This window comes from Stylophora pistillata, chromosome 6 (genome assembly GCF_964205215.1).
Source record: "Stylophora pistillata chromosome 6, jaStyPist1.2, whole genome shotgun sequence".
Taxonomy (NCBI): domain Eukaryota; kingdom Metazoa; phylum Cnidaria; class Anthozoa; order Scleractinia; family Pocilloporidae; genus Stylophora; species Stylophora pistillata.
The window spans coordinates 31,856,600-31,869,890 of NC_142524.1; the positions used below are offsets into that span (position 1 = coordinate 31,856,600).

Here is a 13,291-nt window from a genome sequence, read left to right on the forward strand (position 1 = left end):
AACCAAGAAATTAATGTATACCTCGCAAGTGTTAAATCTTCCTTCCATAATATAGAGGCTATGCCACCACTCCGTCTGGGAAGTGGAGCTAAAGCTCACTTTCCTCTGCTTCCCCGCCCATTTTCAGAGCTTAGCAACATGGATAGGATGTCATGCATCAGACTGATGATTTATAATAGCATTCATGGCTCGTTTTATGTCCATCACAGATTGGCCAGTTTCGTGTAAGCGACCCTGGTTATAGTGGTAAAACTAAAACGGAAACCACCTGAATATACAAAAAGTTTTACCTCGATCTACCCCAGAAAATATTAAGCGGAACGAAACACTGAATTTAAAGCGAGGATAGAGGGCAGGCCAAAGCTGGCTTTCATTAAACACTGACTCATATTTTTACTTCCACAATTTGCCTTTGTATATTTTCCATCACCCCATAGTCTCGATTTGGTCACCCGCGTTTTCCCGCGCTTTAGACGGTATGCTTGTTTTTCTTTATAGTTCTCATGATCTCATTGGCTCTTTAAGGTATTTTCCGTTCTTCTGATTGGCTGTTGTGACGGCTTTGGTTTTAGTTTAACGGCAATCGCAAAGCGCCCTAATTTGTCTTTGCTATATTTTCCATCACCCCGTATTCTCGTTTCTTCATAAAATGGTTCTAAGTGTTTATCATATGACATGGTTTTATCATTAGGGGGAAATCTCTCCCATGCGCCATGCTTGGCATGGAACTAGATGCCAAAAGTACACCGTGGATGATTTTATCGAAACAGCAACAAGAAAACTTACCAATTAATTACAGAGACATTACACTGACAAAAAAATTAATAACGAGGCCAACCAAAGAGATAGAGAGATAGTTCACATCCTTATTCTTGCTGTTTAGAAAAGAAAAAAGTAGCCACCCGGGGAATTTTAGAGAAGTTGTTTGCTCAAGCATTAAAAAAATTTTTACTATAAATTTCCTGTCACTTGATTGCAATTTCCCTCCAACAGAATATTGCGGTCTTTGGCAGAAAAGGCTAGCTTGAACTGCTTCATTGCTGCAGCTTTCTTGCAAACAGTTCCGCTTTTTTTTCTTTTACCGCCTTTACTTCACCGAATGCCTCTCTCTTTTGAATTTCAAGAAATTTTCGCTCACTCTCACTACCACGGCCCTTAATTCTTTATATTGATGAGAGCGACTTTGCACTTAGCCTCGTTCTTGCGCCATAATTTCGGCACCAGATTACTAAAGCGCGCGAACTCGGAATCGGCCTATTTTAATTTAAAATCTAATTTAGCATATGATGTTAGTCACCCATCACTGCTCATTCATTAAAAGGCGATATTTTGCTTTCTTATAGAGCAGGTTCACTGCTAAAACGTATAAATCGACTTAACTGAAATTTTCTAAACGACTTTTAAATGGTTTCTCGCATTGAAGAGGAACAACAGACCGAGAATATAAGCACAAACCTGGCAAAATGTTGATCTTAGCATTGCTGGCAAAATCTTTGGCCACGTTTCTTCGGAACTGGCTCTCGCAGAGGTCGTCGTCGTTTGGACTCATAAAATCCTTTTTTTAACCAGAAGGTAAGTAGCGTTTTCCACACAGATTTCCATTTTCAACGAAGAACGGCGCACAACCCGTTAGCGGCGTTGTTTAGGTCACCGATAAAACTGTTAAGAACGTTTTTTCAAGGTCTTCAATTCCACAAATATTACCTCGACGTTAAAAATCCTTTTCTCCGTCCGCTTTATCGCAACCTGATCTCAGATAGACAGGTCAGTTAACATGGTGTATTTCTTAGCTATTTGATTGAGAGTTCAGTTTCGTTCTCACCAAAGAAATATTCTACATAGTAAGGATCTGGAAAAGCAACGAAACTCCTGAACGGGCCTTAAAAATGGTTTCGATTCGTGATTATCTTTGCTATTGTTTCGTTTTAAGGTTACTCCCTCCCTCCACCCCTCTAACCGTTACTGCCCAAGAGGCGACAAGTTATCTCGGCTGTGCCTCGAACTGTTCCTACGCTTCACTCGTGCTCTCCAAACTTCCCGCGTGTATTTCATACCTCGGTAAACGAACGCTAAGCATTAACCAATTCTTAAAAATATTTTAACGATAATGTGGTTGTATCCAAAATGCAACAATGATATCTCCGTATGATGCACAATCCTCGCAGGAGATATCTAATGATATCTCCCTACACTATTCCTTGGAAATTATCTTTTCCTTTAAACTCTAATTTTTCCACGAAAAACTGTTCCCCTCTTGTTCAACAACAGATATCCGACATTAGTACATATATACTTAATCATTTTAAAGTTCGGATATAACGCGCGCTGTCATTGGTTGAAAGAGCGTGCTCTATCAGAGTACAAAACACGGAGCTGAGCTAAAGCTTTCACGCCGTCTGCCAAATTGCATTATGTCTGACCACTTCCAGACTTCTCTTTAGCTTTTTACTCGTGAATAGAAAGTGAAATTTCGGAACAATTAACCTGGCATATAGCAATAGAGGGACCAAACAAAGGTTTCTAGACATGCCGGAAGCGCCGTAATTTACGTTATTATAACTTGTACACGCCGAATCATTGTCAGTTTTTAAGAGTGGACTTAAAATTTATTTGAATATTTATTGAATATTTATTGAATCTGTAGCCATTAAATTTTATCTTTTGCATGTTTTCAGGCAGGGAAATTGTTTTTATACAGGGCAAACCTCACGATTTTCCCTTTTCAGGATGTATTTTTTTATATTTGCGTTGCAGCTTCCTGAATAAACGTTAGGTTATGTTATGTCGCAGCGGTGAATACGGATTGAGATGTATTTTGGTAAGGACGCGTAGAAATGAAAGCATATATATAGTTTACGAAACGATTGAAACTAAGGCAGCACATTGCCATTAAATGAAGTTGAGTCAGTTAGTAAATGTTCACGGCAGTCATTAGCAATGCAACTGATGTGTGTGAACATAAAACCGATTTTTATCATCTTCTTTCTTAGCAGACCTACACTTCCAGCGTAATGGATTAAATGAGCCAGTGAAGATTAATATCGAAAGGTGTTTATCATTTATTGATACCTACTAATAGGCTCGTCGAGGCACCCTTTGCAGTATCTGTGGTCACATCTCGTTTGAACTGATTCCTTTAGTGGTAGATGACATATCAGGCGCTGAGAATCCTCGTCAACTGCTTCCACAAAGACTTCATCGTGGTCCGAAGGAGGGCGGGATTCATTCGACGCGCATTGCTTTATTTTGAAAACTAGTACTTAATTATGATACAATATGCGAAAAAATGCGACTCATATTGCAAAACATCTTTCAAGCGCAACCAAGCCATGATTTTTGGTCTCTATCAATTAATTTGTTTAATTCTACGAAATATTTTCGATTAATTACAGATTTGTTAAGATTTTTCGTTTCAATTCAGCTTTAAAAATGCAAAAAAAACCACGAAACAAATGAGAATGGTTATGGAAAGTAAAAATCCACACTTATTAGGAAAAATTTGCTCCAGTACTAAAAAAGAAAACCCTATAATGGATTTCTTTCATTTAAATTTTGATGCAACGATCAAAAGAAAGACTCTAAGGTCTCGTGTATTTCCTGATGACTTGAAGGCGTCATCTTTCTCAAACAGGTTGAAGGAAATTGTCGCACAAGGGCCATCTGGTTCGTCACGAGTTTCGTATCATTTAATGTCGACTCAGTCAAGCATAGATATTTCTCGGAAATTTGTATTGTTTTCAGAGAATTGTTTTCAGTCAAGTGACAGTCTGTGTGAAGCAGCCGACAGAATATTAACTTTGTTGGAGTTCAATACAGTCTTGGCCAATAGAAATCTCTGTGGAAAACGCTCATTTACCTCTCGGTTATGGAGAGGATTTTATGAGTCCGATTGACGACGATTTGCTGTGTTTAATTTGTCAGCTACCTTTGCGAGAGCCAGTTCTGACGAGATGTGGCCACAGATTTTGTAGACAATGCCTCGAGCAACATCTTGCAAGGTTTGAGCTCGCATCTTTACTTTATTGTCCCTCGTCAATGCAAGTTACATGTACGATCTACTCATCGTTTAAGAGATTTCGTATAAAGGTATTCTCGACATAAACGTGCTTGTAATAAGTCTGTCATTACATCGTTGAAAGCTAAGCTGTGTGACTGACATATCGCACTAAATGAAATGAAGAGTTCTCGTGATTCTACTCGTAATTCAAAGGTCATGAGATGATACTTTACTGAAAAACATTCCCGTGGATAACTCATTATTGTCCACGAACGGCGGGAATGCAATGGTAGAGGCACATAGCACGCTATTATCTTTGCAATTGAGATGTATTTCAAGTCTCAAGTCTCGATTTTAGGACACCATTAGCCTGTAGTTATTTTGGCAATATGTCATTTATCACAGTTTTTATCCACAACGTTAGTCATGTAGTTCAAGTTGAAAGCGAGTGGTGGCCAGATTTTGGAAATGAGGAAGCAGAGAAGTAAACTTTGTTTATCATCAATTGATATAAACGCTCACGTTTATTGACATAATATATGTTAATGATATTACTATATCATTCAAAATATATCGAAATCAACATTTTGATCTTAATTATCTGTTTTTTTTTTTATTTCAACAGGCAAGAAATTCAACATCAAATCTGTAACTGTCCTGTTGACAGAGAGAAACTTGACCGCAGCCAGGTACAGATGACGGTTGACAATTAAGCCTTGTTCATGCAAAAGCAAATGCAGATTTACTAATCGAATGTAAACAAAGGGGCTTTCAGATACGTAAGTGCAGTCGATGATATCCAAGATGGTGGCGAGCCTTTTTTCTCAAGCATGGGGGTTTCTTGGATACTCAAGGAGTATCTGTGTGACTTCCCGTATTCAATGCAGCAGAAAATTTTAACTTTCATAGCTTAAAAAGCATTTCAGCATGAAATGGATAAGTTCGTAGACATATTCTAAATAGCGTTGAAAATTATTTCAGTGTTAAGAGAATGCATTCGTAAACAGATTCTTCAATTACTTTATTCCAAGCGCTACTTTTTTTTTGTTGTCTTTGAAATGGACCTAATTTTTGCCGTGCTGTGTAGGAGCCCTGGGGGTAATAGATCCAGCTCAACTTTAATTCAAACTTTGAGACGTTTAAATATTGCTGTGTGCAAAAGCATTGTTATCATTTGATTTGATTTTCATCACAAATAGGATGTATTTCCTGACAAAGCTACTGACAGGAAGATCCTCTCGTTTATCATACTATGCCCAAATGACGGTTGCGAGTGGATAGGTGAACTGAGGGAAAAAGAGGTGCAGAATCTTTATGTGGCTTCATATATTAATTTTAAATCCCACTACCTATCCTTAACCTCTTTATCAGAGATGTAAAAGAGATTACCCTAGTATAAAAGGGTAAATATGCTCTCTGTGCTATAAATCCTAACAGATACGTGCTTATGTCATTCCCCCAGAGGACATAAGAGACACGACCTTCGCCGGTTCTAGCGGTTCGAGAATACTAAAACGTTCTAAGGGAAGGTTCTATAGAAGGCAAAGAAGGAGAAACGAAAAGGGAAAGGAATCTTAAGAGCGTAATCTTTACATTTTCATGCATTTTCGAGCCTGTAAATGAGAAAGCCCCAGGAAAGATAAAGCTGTCACTGACGCATCCTTCAAAAATTAAGTTACGTACATTTAGCTTTTATTTGTGTCAGCCTGAGAATGACATACGTGGACATGCTGACATTCTTACTGTTTCCCTAGAATCACCTGATATCGTGCAGTTTCTGTCTTGTACCCTGTGCTAACGAAAAGTGCAATGCTACAATTAAAAGGCTCGAAATGGAAGAACACGTGATAAACACTTGTGAATGGAAAATGGTTCCTTGCGATTATTGTGGGGAGCAACATCCGAAATGTCTAATGCAAGTAAGTCACAATACATTGAGTATATTTTTTTCATGAAGAATAACGAATTCTACACCGTCCAAAGACCTTGACCACTAATTCATCATTAATTAGGGCCTTCATTTTCCAAAATAGGAGTGGGTGCTTGTGATATGAATAATATATTAGCAGCTGCCCGGAAAGTATTCTTAGAGAAATTTACCTTCCTCATGGGGTCTTTTTCTTAGATCTGTCTCGTTCTAAATAGTAATAGGACACGTTTTAATGCTGATGATATCATAATTATTGAGTAGCAGGATCTAATGATGGGGCATTCTATTGAAAAAATGAAAGATATCTTGGTCCTTGCAGAAACATGTGGATGATTGTGCAAAGATGCCACTGGATTGCGCAAATGGTTGTGGGGAAAACATCTTACGAGAAAAGGCATGTTGAACGTGGTTTATAAACGCGGTATTTCATTGAAATCTTAAGCTGATTAAGAATTATTTTCTTTTCAACAGATCGAGACCCACAATGACAACGATTGTCCGCTGGCCATAATCTCCTGTCCATATGTTGATATGGGTTGCACCACCAAGGCAATTTTTGTTCTATTTTTTTTTCTTTGTATTATTGATCAATTACACAGTGGGAAACAAGCGAGCTTACTGCTTAAAATTTTACTCTTTCCTCATTAAATTTCTGTGAATAATTTGCAAATAATCTAATATTTGAGAGCGTGTTATGGCAGCTCTCATTGGTGCAGATAAGTCCAACCAATTCCATAACATCTTAATTATTATTAAAAACTCGATCATTGGATAATGCAATTCAAGACTTTTCACTGGCTTAGACATTATAGTATATCAGCCAATATACCATAATCTACAAATATGGCAAGCGTACGTGTCAGCTTAAAATTAAGAGGGAGCTAAAAATGTAATAAAATTTAATAAAATTTAATAATTTGATTTAACATTTTTAAGAAAACAATTATTCCACTCGCGCTTGTTGGATATGAGATGATTATAGCCAACTCGGCGCTACGCGCCTCGTTGGCTATATCTCATCTCATAACCAACAAGCGCGAGTGGAATAATTGTTAATTAGTTATCCCCGTGACATTTATTTCTCATTTTAGATTCCAAGAAAGGAGGTCGAATTGCACCTCCAGACCTCAATGAGAATCCACTTTGAAAACGCCTGCAGAATTTTCAAAGAGGTGAATTCCAAACTTGAAGAGAAAGTAAGAGCCCTTGAATTTGACCAAACAATGCTAAAGCAGGAGAAATCTACCCTGAAACATCAAGTGCAGGACTTAAAATCCCCCAATGCTGTTCTCGAAGCAAAGGTAACTGCCCAGGAGAAAAATATGTCAGAATTGATGAGCGAAAAATTTGTGTGGAAGATAACTGGTTTCAGCGACATCTTAAAAAACGCTAAGTGTGGATCCAGCAAAGAGATATACAGCTCTCCATTCCTAACTGGAAAACATGGTTACAAATTTTCAATTTGTTTACGACCTGATGGAGATCACTCAAAGAGAAACACGTACATTTCTGTATTCCTACGTGTTATGAAAGGTAATTACGACGCCATACTGCCATGGCCTTTTCGTTGTGACGTCACATTTAGACTCCTTGACCAAAAGGACAGGATAAATGTGTCCGAGCGCTTCATTAATCGCCCCATTCAAAGACCGAATTCAGATGCTTACATCAGTGCCATCGGCAGTAGGAGATTTGTATCCCACAAGAATCTGATGACATCGCGCTACCTTGTGGAGGATGCCATGTTTCTTCAAGTGGAGGTTTGTCCACGCAGCCAAACTAAATTCTGAGACGCGAAGATGTTGGACTGGAAAAGTGCAGAAAAGTAGAAAATGACCCTGTAAAACTTTAATATTTGGGTTTTTTAAGGTGCCCATAAATTCCAATATAGAACTGTTAAAGTTTTGAAGAAAGATGTATCTTGATATGCTGATAGCAATTCAGTAATGCACTATTCCAGAACCGACAATGGTCGTAGATGAGAACTGTGGGAGGGCAGGAAAACCAAATTTGGTGTTAGCCACCAGGAGTGACCGCTTCAACTTACAGTTGTAGGATCCCCTCCCCTCCCCCGAACGGCAGTTGAGCAGGTGATAATATTTTCATCTGCACCAATCATATATGCTTTGCTCTTTATGTATGCAGCGTCGATTATTGGTGTTTAAAAAAATATTATGACTAGACAGTTTTGAGCGACTTAGAGAAAATGAGTCGAATCAAGTCAACACTGATATTATGCCTGTCATAATCTCTTTTAAAAGGGGAAATTGTAGGATATGTAACTGCCGAAATGTTTAGTAGAAACACTTTCGCTATGAACATCAACTATGTAACGTTACAAGTACCTATATAATTGATGTACAGGAAAGTGTCTGATTTTAGACGTACTGAAAAGTAAACGATCCATTTTCTTTTTTCTAGACCCGTTTTTACTTGCTCGCTTTCAAATCGAGTTGCTTTTGGGCTGGTATGGAGTAATTTTCTGTTGAATTGCTTAAGCCACAACACAAGACACCTAACATTGTAAAGATTTTGACAATTTAAAAATGACACATCGTAAAGAGGAAAAATTTGTCAGGGTAACTTTTTCTTAGGACTAACAGTTAGAGTTTGTCAATTTTTGACACACTACGGCTAAATTGTTTATCTGTTACTAAGATCACATCCGTCACGCTACGGATGACTTAAAAATAACTCGATTGAGACCTCATTTGCGTAATACTAGATCGAACGAAGTGCCGGAAACAAGAGGAGCAAACGAAGGAGCAGAGAACCCTTTTTTAAAACAAATAACTACCTTTTTATGTCTCCGAGGTCGTGTGACTCGTGTTATCCCGCCTGTACCTGTACTATCCCATATCCAGCGTTTTCATCTCGCATCTCGCCAATAAAACTTCTCGGGGTAACCCGAAAATACTGACCCCCAGTCCATGGACCCCCTACGGACCTGGACCACGGACCCCTGTATGGACCGGTCCACGGACCCTCTACGAACCCCCCTTTACGGACCCCTCATGAAAAGCCAATAATAACAATGACAACTTATAGAGATTTGACTTACCGTTGTTTTTTTGTTCGCGGTGACGAAATTTTGATTGTTAGTTGCCAAGCCTTTGAACAGGAGTGAGTCTGAAGGTGACCTGGCTTTTCGAAAGCTGCGCGGTATTTTCCCTTGTCCATCAATCATTGAATAAAAGTCGCCCTGTTGAAAGATTTGGCAACTAAACACATAATTGTCAAATATTGCGATTTCTAATCCGTCTAATATCTAATGAACATGGACATCTTTATTTGTCGAAGGAGCACTATTTTGGAAAGCCTGGGTCGAGTCAATGAACACGTGGGGGATTGAGCCGAACAAAATCGCGGAGGCAATCGGTGACAGCGAAGGATATATATACACAAGTTAGCTAAGTTAGCGGTCTTTTCCTTCCTTTTTTTTACTTTTTAGTCGACTTTTTTCTTCCACGGTAATATATTCCACGGTAATATATTGAATATTAACGTTCAAAATTTCGCCACCGCGAACATAAGCGGTAAGTCAAATCTCTACAAGTTGTCATTGTTATTATTGTCTTTTCATGAGGGGTCCATAAAGGGGGATCCGTAGAGAGTCCGTGGACCGGTCCGTACAGGGGTCCATGGACTGGGGGTCAGTGTTTTCGGGTTACCCAACTTCTCGTCTACCATATCCCGCCTCGATTTTAAGCCTCATCCTGCATCCCACCAAACCTTTGCTGGACCCCCATAAATCAATTAATGTCACAACCTGCGTGAGTGTCATATTTCCTTTAATTACGTGACCAGTCATGACGGATCAATATTCAGGTCGAATTGTGTTTCAGCCCTTGCTGCTCAAGTATCAAAAATGGCGGAAGCATCAGAACGTTGTTCACCTTCGGGTTATGATGAGGAATTCGTCAGTGAGGTTGAAGAAGACTTTCAGTGTTTAATTTGCCATCTACCGCTTAAGGATCCTGTTCAAACTAGATGCGGGCACAGATTCTGCAAGGAATGTCTCGAGGAACACTTTCGAAGGTGCGATTTACTTTACACAATACTAATTACCGAAGAACAGGAAATGTACCTTCATTTAAGCGCTCGCTGACGTAGCGAGATAATCCCCGGCACTCTAAAGGGTATTTCTCCTTCTTTAGAAAATAGTCGAAGGAAAAGGTATGGGAAATTCGGGAGGCAGAAGTTGTGGCGTTGATTATAGGTTACTAAATTAACTAGCGGGTAGTCAATTAGCAATTGCAAGCGTGTCATAAAAATGTCTGTTCTCAGTAAATGGTCTTGTAAAGTTTCTTGGGTGGATGAAAATTGGACCATTTAAGAGAACGTGAAAATCTTTATTTGTCCAGAGCAATGAATATATTAGATGTACTAACTTCCTTCTCTTGAAATAATTGGCATCAAATCAATCAGATAAATGGTTAGAATGCATAATTTGTATTTGCATGAGTCTATAATTTGGTTAGATTGAGTCTTTTCCCGTTCACAGTTGTTAAGCGGACCCACACATACGATCTGTGGTTTAAGTCACTGTTGAATACAATTAACGTTTTGCATTTATTTATTTAACAATTGGTTCATGCTTTCGCGTGCACTATCGAGTTAAAGCACGAACCAATTGTTTTAGAATAGAGCCGGTGGAACTGTGCATCAAATATGTCGCCAAAAACGGACAACAATATCAATTAAAGCGAATCGTGACGGCGCTGATGCCGAGTCTCCTTTTTCCGTTCTTTTTCTCTTTCTCTGCCTCATTTAAGAACTCTAGCCCAAGGGAAAAGGTCGAAAAATTGTCTTCGTTTTGGAACTAGTTGGCCGAGTCTCTGTTTGTATCCATTATTGTCGCGAAATATACTTTTCCCCGCGCTAGCAATGGCCGCTCGCGCGAAAAGAAATTTTCTGGCGAAGCGCCGATTTGCTGACGCTACCAGCGTGCACTGTCGGGATTTTGAGGACGCTTACGTTTAACGAATTTGATTGCGCGGCTCTGCTAGCTATGTTCTAATGGGTAATGGCCATCTAATAATGAATTCCGAAAATAGATGAAACGAATTTCTTTCATTTAATAATATGTTACATTTTAACCAGGCAGGAAAGTCGACACGTGCCTCTGACTTGCCCTGCTGACAGGGATTGTCTGGTTCGAGACCGGGTAAATTATTTATATCATTTATGCAGTGATTCATTTTTAGTTGAGATAATTAAAGGACACAATACATAAGGGGATTGTTGTCCTGTTTCGAGCACTCTGCGTAAAATTTAAACGCTTCTGTGGGTGCAGGCGTACCAAGCTCATGTCTTGAGGAAAAGTGAAGGATTACTCGGTATTTCATGAAAGCGTCACGCATTGTGTGACGCAGTGTTCAGTTACTAAAAAGCTATTACAAATAATAAAGTCTTAATGGCTTACTTAACCCTTTACCCACTGAAATCATTATACATATTCTCCATACTGCTCTCTATGCACTTTCTAAGGTTTTGACAAGGAGAATTTGTTTAACAATCAAGAGCTTCTTTAGTTGGTGATCATTTCCTTTTTTCTCGTGGCCCTAATGTGTGATTCAGGGGTGATATCATAAGGAGAAATTAGATGTTGGTAACTTTTAGGGCTTAAGGTGATTCCCTTGTTTCGCACTATGCAACTTTTTCTGTGCATAACATTGCGACATCCAAGATGGTGGCTGTTCTTCCCACTAGCAAGACAAGAACAAACAAGGGCTGCTTTTGCAGAGCGAAAGCTTTTAATCGCAATAAGAATGCTGCAAATCGGCTGAAAGCTCCCTGGTCTGCTCTTGAAAAAAAACAAAATGAAAAGAATGAGCATGATCCGGAAGTCTGCAGTGGATTTCCAATTAGCGGCCCTCAAGTTGTGGAATTAAATGTCCTCGCCGAGGCTTTGGACGGGGGCTGTGAAGCCTGTGGGGCAGCTCTATGGCTCTCCGACTGCATAAAAGAAAGAGTCTGGGCTAGGATCACTACTGTACATATCCTGTTCAAACTCTGAGTGTGGAGAGTCAAATACTTGTCTTACAAACAAGACCCACCGTAACACCGGAACAACGCGAGGGAGACCAATCTTTGATGTAAACACGAAGCTTGCTGCAGGTTTGTTTACATTTAATATCGCTAAAAATATTGTTTTCCACCATCACAACATCCATTTAACATCTAGCCAATTTTTTAATAAGTTGAATCGACATATTGCAGGGATGCTACATGCAGGCATAGGTCCTACCCACGTAAACGAGTTGTTATCATCCATCAATATTCCATCTCTTAGTGAGTCCACGCTGAAGGCTCGCGAGAGGGAAATGGGGCTCCAAATTGAAAAGTTGGCAAAGGAATCATGTCTGAAAAGTTTAGAAAGCAAAAGAAACCTGCGGAAAGATGATAGTGAAAAGGAAAATGTGGAGATCGGAGCGTCATATGACATGGGATGGCAAAAAAGGGGAAAAGCCCACAACAGCCTGACAGGTACACTGCAAATTCTTCATCTGAAAGAATTAAAAAGGACGCATTTGGATATGCATTTTCATAGAAAGCTGCTGGTTTTTTCTCTGGATTGTTCTTTCGCTTACTGACAGTTCTGGTGTCAGCCAATGGTCAAAGTTAATTAAATAAATAATAAATAAATAAATAAAATATATCCTTACTTTCACCACTAGGTGTTGGCTCCATGGTTGGCCTAAAAACTGGCATGGTGATTTGCTATGGTTCAAGGTCAAAAACATAATGTATAGAAATATATTTTGTCTACTAACACCTTGTTGTAAACAACAAGAGCAATGTTTTTTTTTTTTTTTCAATTTGACCAAAAAAGTACAGAATCATTCAACATATTACAGCACCCAATCATTTGTCTCCTAAGAATGTCTTTTGTTAAGGTGTGCAACATGTTAAACTGCCAGCAGACAGTCAAAAAATCCTCGCATACACGACTGCAGGCTCAACTGGGTTAAGGCTCGTCCAAAGCTATGGAAGCTGATGTTTGTATTGATCTAGTCAAAAGGTAATTACTAACCAGGCATGTAATGATAAATATGAAAAATAAAATAACAATTATAATAACAGTTGTGAACATGTCAAATTCACAGCTCTATTGCTGCAAAGAGAGATTTATGGAATCAGTTCTTATGATATCAGTGTTACAGTAATGACACTTGAACCATAAACAGTGGAAAGTCTTACATTACCTTACACCCTTGGTAATATTGATTCAAAATTTGACAAGAAAACAAACATAAAAATCCGCACCTTTATTTTGAACACGAGTATGTTAAAAATGCAGAAAAGAAAATACTTTAAGATAATGCCCAGGTGTACGGTAGTTTGAATGCTCTCACTTTTTA

General features: G+C 38.9%; 2 protein-coding genes and 1 long non-coding RNA gene across 4 annotated transcripts in view; 2 read left to right on the forward strand and 1 right to left on the reverse strand.

The window, feature by feature from the left end:
- Window positions 1–3,723: 3,723 nt before the first annotated feature.
- LOC111342016 (TNF receptor-associated factor 4-like) lies at window positions 3,724–8,347 on the forward strand. Of its 2 annotated transcripts, XM_088725717.1 has the most exons (7): window positions 3,726–3,998; window positions 4,623–4,686; window positions 5,197–5,298; window positions 5,752–5,916; window positions 6,247–6,321; window positions 6,399–6,476; window positions 7,019–8,347. In XM_088725717.1, the coding sequence occupies exons 1-7, from the start codon at window positions 3,880–3,882 to the stop codon at window positions 7,715–7,717; spliced, it is 1,302 nt and encodes a 433-aa protein (XP_088581843.1). In that variant the 5' UTR covers window positions 3,726–3,879; the 3' UTR covers window positions 7,718–8,347. The 2 variants fall into 2 exon arrangements, with proteins under 2 accessions (XP_022804793.2, XP_088581843.1); XM_022949058.2 differs by lacking the exon at window positions 5,197–5,298 and having other exon boundaries at window positions 3,724–3,998.
- A 1,419-nt stretch (window positions 8,348–9,766) lies between these two features.
- The window catches only part of LOC111345447 (TNF receptor-associated factor 4-like), a 12,539-nt gene continuing 9,014 nt past the window's right edge, over window positions 9,767–13,291 (forward strand). The window contains exons 1-2 of the mRNA XM_088724668.1: window positions 9,767–9,965; window positions 11,031–11,094. Of these exons, the coding sequence (XP_088580794.1) occupies window positions 9,796–9,965; window positions 11,031–11,094 (234 nt within the window). The 5' untranslated portion in view covers window positions 9,767–9,795. The remainder of the gene's footprint in view (window positions 9,966–11,030; window positions 11,095–13,291) is intronic.
- Window positions 13,179–13,291, reverse strand: part of LOC148729424 (uncharacterized) — a 3,242-nt gene continuing 3,129 nt past the window's right edge. The window contains exon 3 of the long non-coding RNA XR_015988563.1: window positions 13,179–13,291. This exon is cut by the window's right edge and continues 443 nt beyond it. This is a non-coding gene — a long non-coding RNA (uncharacterized LOC148729424).